Consider the following 9470-nt stretch of genomic DNA (forward strand, 5'->3'; position numbering starts at 1 on the left):
GCATAATTTGATAAAAAAATCTACAATGAAATAGAAAAATCTTGATGCCAATATAAAAGCCAAGTAAGCAATAAGAAAATGAAGTTGTTCCTACAAAGTATCACAAAGGATTTGTAAAAATTATTCAAAAAGGAACAAGAATTCTATAAAAAGAAGCTTGAGAAATCATGCACAACAATGATTGAAGATGAGTCATAGTATCTGTAGAAACAAGCAACATTTTGAAAGAAAGAAAAACTATGATTGAATATTATAGAAGAGTGTTGGATGTTATAGAATCAATCCTAGTTTAATATGATCAATGATGAGTTACTACATTGACTCAAAATAAAAAATAAAAAAAATGTGTTTGTAGTAGCATGGAAAGAGATGATAAGTATCAGATAAATAAATGAAAAAATAGTAGTTCATGCATGGTAAAATGAAATTCATGTATTAAGATAGCTTGACAAGAATGTATTGGAATGATCTTCAATAGAAAATATTCAGTAAAGAAAACTTGTCTACACCCATCTTCATTGTTGACACTCCGCCAATGAGTACTTAGTTGTTGCAGACTTGCAACGAATGGGGAGTAGACCAGAAATGGAAGGCCAGAAAGACAGACCCAGAGAAAGAGAGAGAAAAAGGGTGCGGAGCGTGCAGGACTGACGTAATGCGAATACGGCGAGAGACTGACAATAAGGGCTGGTGCCCCGTCCCGGCCCCGTCCCGGCCCGTTCCGTCCGGTCGCCTGCCCTTGCGAAGTCCCCACGCCTTGCCAGGTCTATTGTGTATGTGCGTATGCGGCTGCTACGTCGGGGCTGTTCGCCATACGCAGGGATCCGCCGTGACATGGGGGCTCCTCCGCAACCAGCCTCACAGCGACATCGTCAAACTCGGCCTTGCCTTTTCTAGGGCCACGCAACCTCTCCGTCCGGGGCCCTAATTGCCTCGCTTTCGGTTCTTTCCCTTCTCTCCCTTCTCCTGCCACATCTTTACTCGTCTTCGCCATGGGCGATTATGGCGACGCCTACATGCGCAAGGATGCTTCGGGTCCGCCCGGTCGCACCAAGACGCAGAACCGTGCCACTGTGCAGCAGCTTAAACTGGTGAGTCTTTTTTTTTCGTGCTTGTGGAATTTTTTTCTCCTCGTTCTGAAAGTTTAATTGTGGCGTTGAGTTCGTTTTTCTTGCCCTGTGGTAGCTGCAAGTGATGCGTGGCGGAGCCCTAGGGTTGTTACGGATCTTCTGGATGGGACATTTGTCGGTGGTGTTTAGAGGTGTGCCTATGTTTACCGCGCATTTGGTCCGGTGTTTTATTGGTTTTTTTTTTTTTTTTTTGAACAGTGAGGCTGTTCCCTAATTTTGTTTGCACTCAGATAGTAATGGTTATTTGTATCACTTGCAGTATTGAGGGGTTATGGCTACAGCCCTAAACCCTGTTTCCTGTTGTCAAACCTGTCGTTATTTTGAAGAGGAAGTGGACTAATTTTGCTTTTAGGGCAAAATGCTCTTGCATTGTTAAGTGTGGGAATATTTGTAGAAGTACATATGTGTATGTTCTTGCTAAAACACACAAAAGATATAGCCACACATTCATACACATTCACTTGGGGTATGTGGAGGTCCTCGTTCTATTTGCTCTTTGTTAAGGGCCAGCTGATCGACTTAGCATTATTCTTGATTGTTTAACTTCTCCTGTAAATCCATCGTTATCAACCTTGTCGCCACTAATATAGAAGGTTCCGCCTTAAACGAAAGGGTCGATGTCGGTTCTGATGTACGAAATATTATGTGTGGTAGGTGCTTTCAGGTTGTGCGAAATGGACTAACACATTCTTATCCGTTTGCTTCAGATTGGGCAGAGCCATCCAACTGGTTTGACTACTAATCTTTTGAAGCTTTTCGAGCCTAGGCCTCCTTTGGAATTCAAGCCCCCTCCTGAAAAGCGAAAGTGTCCGCCTTATCAAGGTCATTGATAATTTTCATGCAATGTGGCCATCTTTTTTTTTTTGGGGAGTGCCACCTAGAGTCTACGGTAGAGTAGCAAGAGCTGATTTCTGTATGGAGCCAGCATTGAGCTAGCACTACAAAAAACTTGATTCGTGGTGATTCTACTAGTGCATACATGTGGACGGTTTAGGTGATAATATGTTTTCAGAACCATTCAACTAATTACCTCCTGTTCATGAGTACGCTTTTCGGCTGTGTTGCAGGCATTGGGCAGTTTGTTCAGCATTTTGCAGAGCCTGGGGATCCCGAATATGCCCCTCCTGTTACGAAGGGGGAAACTCCTGTAAGATTTCTCATCAGTAACTATGCCCTGTGCTTTGGCTCGCTATGCTGTTCTGCATTTCACCCTTCTGTGTCAATTTATGTTATATGAAGTCACTACTTTTTACCCCTGTTTGTTCTTACATAACTTGATATTTGCTTGTCTATGTGTCAATAGTAGTAAGTACATTATTTTCTTTTTCCATATAAGATACAGACATCAGCGATCACTGATATATGGAAGTGAACAGACACAAAGACGCGCTCGAATTCATCAACTCCGTTTGGAGGAAGGAGCTAAGAAGGCGCTTGATGAGCTGTCAAAGTGTATGTATCGATTTCAAGACAAATTTTTGTTAGCTTTCTGGGCCTTGATGCAAACCCCTAAGTGATTCAAACTTGCATTTTGAAACATTATGCACATATCTAGTAAGAAATTAAGAGCTCAAGTTCTCTCGAAATGCTGGTTTCTAAAACCTACTTATCCTTTGGCTTTGGCAGATGATCCAACCAATGATCCAGATATAGAAGGAGATCCTTACAAGACCCTTTTTGTAGCTCGCATTGTATGTCTTTTGAACATTCTCTAATTTTCTTTGTCTTGAAAAGCTGCACCTTGTAGTTCAGTGAATTATCTTTCAGATTATCCGCTTGTACTGTTGGCTGTATTGAGTGTCTCCAGCGACTTTCATACTACAGGATGCCTTAATGTTCTGTTGCAGTGACCTCTTCGAACATCTGAATGACGGTTCACCCTATATTTTATCCCGGCATGTTTCTTGCAGAGCTATGAAACGACCGAACACAAAATTCGAAGAGAATTTGAAAGCTATGGTCCTATAAAACGTGTGAGTTGTCGACCCAACTTTTCAGATCTTTCATGCCCATGTGTGTGATGCTTTAGTGGAGTATCGTTGTAATGTATATTGTAATTTATATATATATATATATATATATATATATATATATATTCCTTCTGGCTTCTCAAGTTGCAAAAGATTTTGCGGAGTAAAATTCATCACTACTTGTTTTTTCAGGTCCGACTTGTACATGATAAAATGTCGAAGACTCCTCGAGGATATGCATTCATAGAGTATCAGCATACGCGGGACATGAAGAGTATGTATAGTTCTGCGCTTGTTTTTTCTTACTAATGCCGTCCGTTTTGGTCAGATGTGCTTACAAAGCTGGTTCATTCTTGGTAACCTGTTTATCTTAATAGATTTTTGAATGCAAACACATCTGTTGTGTACAGCTGCTTATAAACAAGCCGATGGTCGCAAGATTGACAATCGGCGAGTTCTTGTTGACGTTGAACGAGGCCGAACTGTACCCAATTGGCGTCCTCGAAGATTGGGTGGAGGTTTGGGATCCACACGAGTAGGAGGCGATGAAGTGAATCAGAAGTACTCTGGACGGTGCGTTCTTCCTAACCTGGTGCTAAATTTCATAACTCCTATTAATATGCACAAACAATCTTATTTAGCTAACGAAATTCACATGTGAATTGACTGGTGTTGTTGTCTAGCCTCTGGCTGCTTTAAACGTAGATGTGCCTGAGTTATAGAAGATGGATGTGGATGGCCTTATGAATAATCAATGCTGACACCGTACTCAATGCCGCACTTTCTTCACCGTACATAATCAGTCTAAATATACTCGTGGTTTACTTGGTTTAGAGAGCCGCAACTGCTTACAGCTGCAACAGCCACCAGATCAGAAGAGCCTAAGGCACGGGACGTTGTCATGAATTATGATGATAGGTGAGACTGCCTTGCTATTATTATTGGACTTGCCTTATATTCATCATTCTGACGGCTTCTGGGTTCCGGAACATTTGGATTGTCATTCGAATGTTGTCTTTCTTGAAGGAACTTGATTGTTTTTATGATCCTAAGAATTCCCAAATGTAACGAGCTTCACTCCTCTTCTGCCTTGCCATAGGGATTTGGAGAAGCCGGATAAGCGAGACAAGGATCGTGATTTCGACCGAGAACATGATCGAACGCGAGATCGGGATGATGATGGTTATCGAGAACGCGATCGTGAGAAAGACAGAGATGATCGAGAACGCGAAAGTGATAGACATCGGGACCGCCACCGTGATCGTGGAGACCGTGATCGTGGGGGTCGAGAGAGAGATCGTGGTGGCCGTGATCGGGATCGCGATTATGACCGTGATCGAGAAAGAGATTGGGAGAGAGACCATATTGGACGGTCTCGTTCACGAGAAAGAGAGAGAGAAAGGTGAATGATTTTCTAACGACTAAACGATCCAAGTTCTAGAGCCCCCAGATGTTGCAAGCTCCCTCACTGGTTTATGGATTAAGTACTGTGTTTTAATGTTGATTGTCCTCGCCTTGGTTTGCATACTTAAAGTTTTTTTCCTTCTTTTTTCACTTCTCTCGTTTTGTTCCTTCCTCTCTCTGGCTTCGGTCTATCCATGTAGACACTGACTATCCACTATTGTCCCTTGCAGAGATCGCTGATTTGCAGCAAGTAGATGGATGCACGAGCCAAGTTGGCATGGGTAGCATCCTTCTTACTCTGTGCTGAATAGGAGTCGTTTGCAATGATTTGACATGGTGTTCTAGCTGCAAAGAAGACATCTTTTATGAAGGATGCTGATCATCGGTTGTGGGCGAAGTCTAGACGAATGTTGCTTCTTTGGCTATTTCAAGAAGATACTGTTTAAGCAGTTGCTTTAATGGTATTTGTGATCTACTAGACAAACGTTGTTTGTTGCAAATATGTTGCTCATATCCACGACACTGGATTGCTTTGGGGGTTTATCACGAGTCGGAAAGCGCAGGGAACCTGTAGTGCATCGTTGTATCTATTATGCTTCTAGAAAGTTAAGGGTGATTCTTGTGGCCTTATTTTAAAATGTACCCTTTCTACAAATCTGTGTAACAAGGCTTACACGACGTCGACAAGTTGTGAAGTACTATCAGTTTTCTGAGACACAAGGCACTGAGAATTACGCACTGCGATCTCAGCAGATCCCTGTTCACTTTTGTGAATCAGCACATACCTGTATTGATTGATCGGTTCCCAACGTTTTCAGTTTGTTCTCGTGTTGTCGTGTTTATGCTGCATGTATATTCTATACATGTAGTTTTCATAAATGTATCTCATGAAGTATGGAAGAATGATTTGGATGCAGTACATTTTATACTTAGGTACAATTGTAGCACTCAAGTGATGAATGAAATGTCTGAGTTAAAATTTTAAAAATATGCAAAAGTGCTCTTGTTTTTTTTATATGAGTCCTTTCGCAGACTATTCTCCGTTTCAGGCTAAGTCGAAAGTTCTAGTTTCCATGGGATGCCTCTGTCTGTTACTGATGGCATCATTTGGAAGACGTGAATGTTGAAGTCTGTTTCTGAAGCCGTGGAGCCTAAGCTTTGACTTGAACGACACATTTCCCAACTGTTTGCCTGATATCATTCATCTACGCAATCAGTCAGTTTTTGCCAGTGCACTGAATTGAATGCATGTCGTCCGTGTGTACCTTACTTGTTGGTATATTTTGATTTTCTTGTCCCTTCTCTCTGACAACTCCACGTGGACTCATTTATAACATTTCTTGAGCGGGGCAGAAGCTAGAGGGATCCATCATCCAAAGAACTAGAGTTATAATTCAGGCCTATTTCTTCCTCAGCGGATTTGACACAAAGAAATGACACTGCTGAATTTCATCGCTTATCTTTTCCATGAATCCAGGGCATCATCAGTTATATTAAATTTTGTTTTATTTAAGGGCTTTATTTTATCCAGGGCATGTTAGATCGTGTTTTTTTAAGGGTGCTTTACAGCGGTGTCCTTGTGGACCCAAAAGTCAAACCAAATTACATTAAACCAACACTAAACTCTGCCATTCTCTACTTCAATGTTCGCGCATTAATGAATAGAATCAATCATCTATTACAACTTCAACTTGCAGTCAGAACATTCGTGTGGCAATGAAAGTTAACCCAGCTGTAGCACCTGAATTTGTACACTAACCAATAACCTCACAGACGTTGGATTGATTAGAACCCAAACTCTGTCATACATCACTCTAAATTGAAAACATAAGAAATTATTTGATGCTTCTCTAAAGTCTTGTTGGAAGTTTTGCATGCCACCATATGTCTATTCCTTTCCAAATCATACTATTTTAAAACTAGGATTAGGAGCTGTTCAAGCCAAAGATTAGATATCAGAATTTTCAGATGTGAATTATTTTTTGCCCATGGCCTTGCAATCATTGCACTGCACTATCTGGTTACAAAATAAAGAAAATGGAATATTAAACCTGTCCATGTGGCATATTGAGAAAACTTATTCTAGATCAACAACTCAATGCATTAAAGATAAAAAATCATGGACACCTACCCATTTATTGCAACTTCAGGTTGAAATTTGGCATACTATGAGACCATCCTATAGATCTCCACTGGCCATGGATTTAAGTTACTCCCTTATTAACCATCCCCAATCCTCTTCAAGCCACAAGTGACCTTTTCTGCAAGGCAGTGAGTGCCATGGCTTCAAGGAATCTGGAGACATGGCAGCAGGAACAGTTGTACCAAAGAGATCGTAGTGAGAGCACTTAGTCAAGGGGCGCAGAGTGCAAATGCCAGTCACCAACTGTGTGCCAAATGGGATAACATCCCTGTGTGGATGGGGGCATAAGCAGACCCATCAGCTTGGTTCAGTTGCTGGGTGTGGGTCCTGTGAGACAAGTAGTCAAACAAAGCACAGAGTAGAGTAGTGGTAGTTGTGGTAATGGTTGTGGTTTAGATATGGGTTTGGGTAATGCTGTTGAGAGTGCAAGTGTAGGACAGGCAGTTTAAGTTCTAGGGGCATTTTTGGGGGTGCCTGGTCATGTTGTCAGATGAACCCATTTTCTTAGTACTCTCCACTGCCCCACATGCCTTCTCTTGATTACCATGGAGGGCAATTTCTTCTCTGCACCTCCTGCCTCACAAACTACACTAGTCTATAAATGTACTATTGGCTATCTCCTCTTCACTTCCCTTCAGGTAGTTGAATGGACGTCACCAACATCCTTGTGAGGGGGAAAAGGGGGAGCTAGGGAGTGCTTTCAGCTGGCATCTCTCTCTCTCTCTCTCTCTCTGCCTTTTTCCTACAAAGCTAGAGTCCACAGTGACAGCCAAAAATTGGAGCTGGTACTGGACATGTTATGCAGACAACAGGCAGAGTTGGACCATGAAGTGGGAGTGGGGGCAAAGACAAAAAAGAAAAACAAAAATGGGGCTGTCATTGGAGGACTGGGAATCACAAGCTAGATGTGAGCATCAGTGTCACTCACCCCCCCACCATCAAAAGTACCAACTCTGCAACAATCAAACAGATGCAGAAGTCAGCCTCTTAATCTCATTTTTCTGTTTCAGTCTGTGTGTAGGTGATTTTTGAGGTGATTCTTGCTGTTGGTAGGCTGGGAGGCACTCCAAAGCAGTTATCCACCAAATCCTCTTCCCTTGTGTCTGTTTCTTCCTTGAAGGAAAACATAGAGAGAAGGAAAATAACGACGGAGGTAGGGCGTCAGGTGGTCAGTAATTCGGTTTGTCAGAGACTCAGTCACGCACAGTTAAGAGCTACCAGTTGAGAGCCTCAGCACTGGTACATACATGCAGTGGGTTTGCTCTTTCTCCCCAATCCATCAATGCCATTCAGAAAGAAAATGGAAGGAAGAAGCAGAGCAATCCAAAGACAAACGCAGGAAAGACTCAACTTACTTCTCCCTCTTCTCTGTTTTCATTTCTTAATTTTTAAGTTTGTGCAAGACTGGGATCCACATTCTTTCCCTTCTCCTCCTTTTTCAATAAAAATGAACCAAGGAATAATACTACGGATCACTGTGAATTGGAAACTAAGCTAACATGTGATTTTACAAATAATTTTCTTATTTTATAACCTTCTGTTCCTTTTTCTGAATTTTTTTAAAAAAATTAGTTTTCCTTTCTTTCTTGTCCTTTTTGTATTTTTGTATTTTTGTATTTTTTTTTGAAATCACATGTGGTTACTGATTACAAAAAAATCCAAACAGTTAATGTCAATTATATCACATTTGCATGTAAAACAATTCCTGTTTGAAATGATTTGTGGATTTCTTCTGTAAATAACAATAATAATAACAAAGGTCTTATTTCTAAACTTTGATGGTTGCTTATTATGTATATATATATATAGGGTATTTCTAATACCACCACATTTATTTTCTATTGCCACTGCAACCCTCCACCCATGTGACATGTTTCTTTAGTTTTTAAAAAAATTCCAACAAAACAATTGTTGTGATTTTTAATATATATGACCATGGTGAGATGTTATGGAGGAAGTAACAAAAAGAAAATTTTGACTAAAATTGACTAAAATTTTCATGCAATTGTGGTGGAGATAGCAAAACTTGTTATATAATTGTGTATTAGGATGTCAAGTACCTTTCTTCTTTTCAACATTAATTATACATTGCAAGAGATATATATATATATACATATGCAAATTTGAGGAAGTTGAAGAGGTGTTTGGGCAAGAATTAAAAATACACATGAATAAAACAAATTAGAATAACTGTGATTTAATTTATTGTTTTCATATTGCCCATTGTTATGTTTAAACCAGACAAGCAAGAATGTTTTGAGGTTGCACAAGCAATAAATTTCTTTACCCACAGAATCAAGAAAGGGATAAAATACCTCTTTTCTCTATATCAGTTATTAGTTGATTGATTGGATGTTGGCCACATAATTTAAAACTTTGTGACTTGCACTTAAATTTGTCAATTGTATATTTCCCACACATTGTAGGTAGACTCCTGTAGAAAATTTCACTAAGGATGTTTCCATACCAACATGGAAACATTGACACATGACAATATATATATATATATATATATATATATTGCAAGCATGGGTCTTAGGTCCAATAAACTCAAATCTTGTGCAATTTCTACAAAACTGATTAATTTTTACTATCATCATCATTGTGATACTTTATTGAGCTCCAAACCACCTCATCACACAACTCACATTAAATGAAGTTTGTGGATGCAGTTAGTGGTGCAAGTGAATTTTTTATGCATTAAGTGAACAAGTCCAAGACTAAGCCACCAGGGTTGGAATTCAATGCATGCTGCCCTGTCGTGCACAAAAAGCAAAGGCTTATAATAAAGAAATAAAATGTGAAGCATCCACAAATGTGATC

General features: G+C 40.1%; 1 protein-coding gene across 1 annotated transcript; it reads left to right on the plus strand.

Moving 5' to 3' along the window:
- The first annotated feature begins 768 nt into the window (after positions 1–768).
- Positions 769–5308, plus strand: LOC112289063 (U1 small nuclear ribonucleoprotein 70 kDa). The gene is made up of 11 exons (XM_024534003.3): positions 769–1091; positions 1838–1952; positions 2198–2277; positions 2507–2582; positions 2757–2821; positions 3041–3103; positions 3293–3374; positions 3511–3673; positions 3935–4018; positions 4200–4502; positions 4735–5308. The coding sequence occupies exons 1-11, from the start codon at positions 993–995 to the stop codon at positions 4742–4744; spliced, it is 1140 nt and encodes a 379-aa protein (XP_024389771.1). The 5' UTR covers positions 769–992; the 3' UTR covers positions 4745–5308.
- The last annotated feature ends 4162 nt before the right edge of the window (positions 5309–9470 follow it).

Source organism: Physcomitrium patens, chromosome 11 (assembly GCF_059467195.1).
Source record: "Physcomitrium patens ecotype Gransden chromosome 11, ASM5946719v1, whole genome shotgun sequence".
NCBI lineage: Eukaryota > Viridiplantae > Streptophyta > Bryopsida > Funariales > Funariaceae > Physcomitrium > Physcomitrium patens.

Excerpts from the sequence above, each read along its gene's own strand:
- LOC112289063 (XM_024534003.3), top strand. The coding sequence starts at position 993 with ATGGGCGATTATGGCGACGCCTACATGCGCAAGGATGCTTCGGGTCCG. Across the intron at positions 2,278-2,506 it reads TTACGAAGGGGGAAACTCCT|ACACAAAGACGCGCTCGAAT; the intron begins GTAAGATTTCTC and ends GGAAGTGAACAG. Across the intron at positions 3,674-3,934 it reads AATCAGAAGTACTCTGGACG|AGAGCCGCAACTGCTTACAG; the intron begins GTGCGTTCTTCC and ends TACTTGGTTTAG.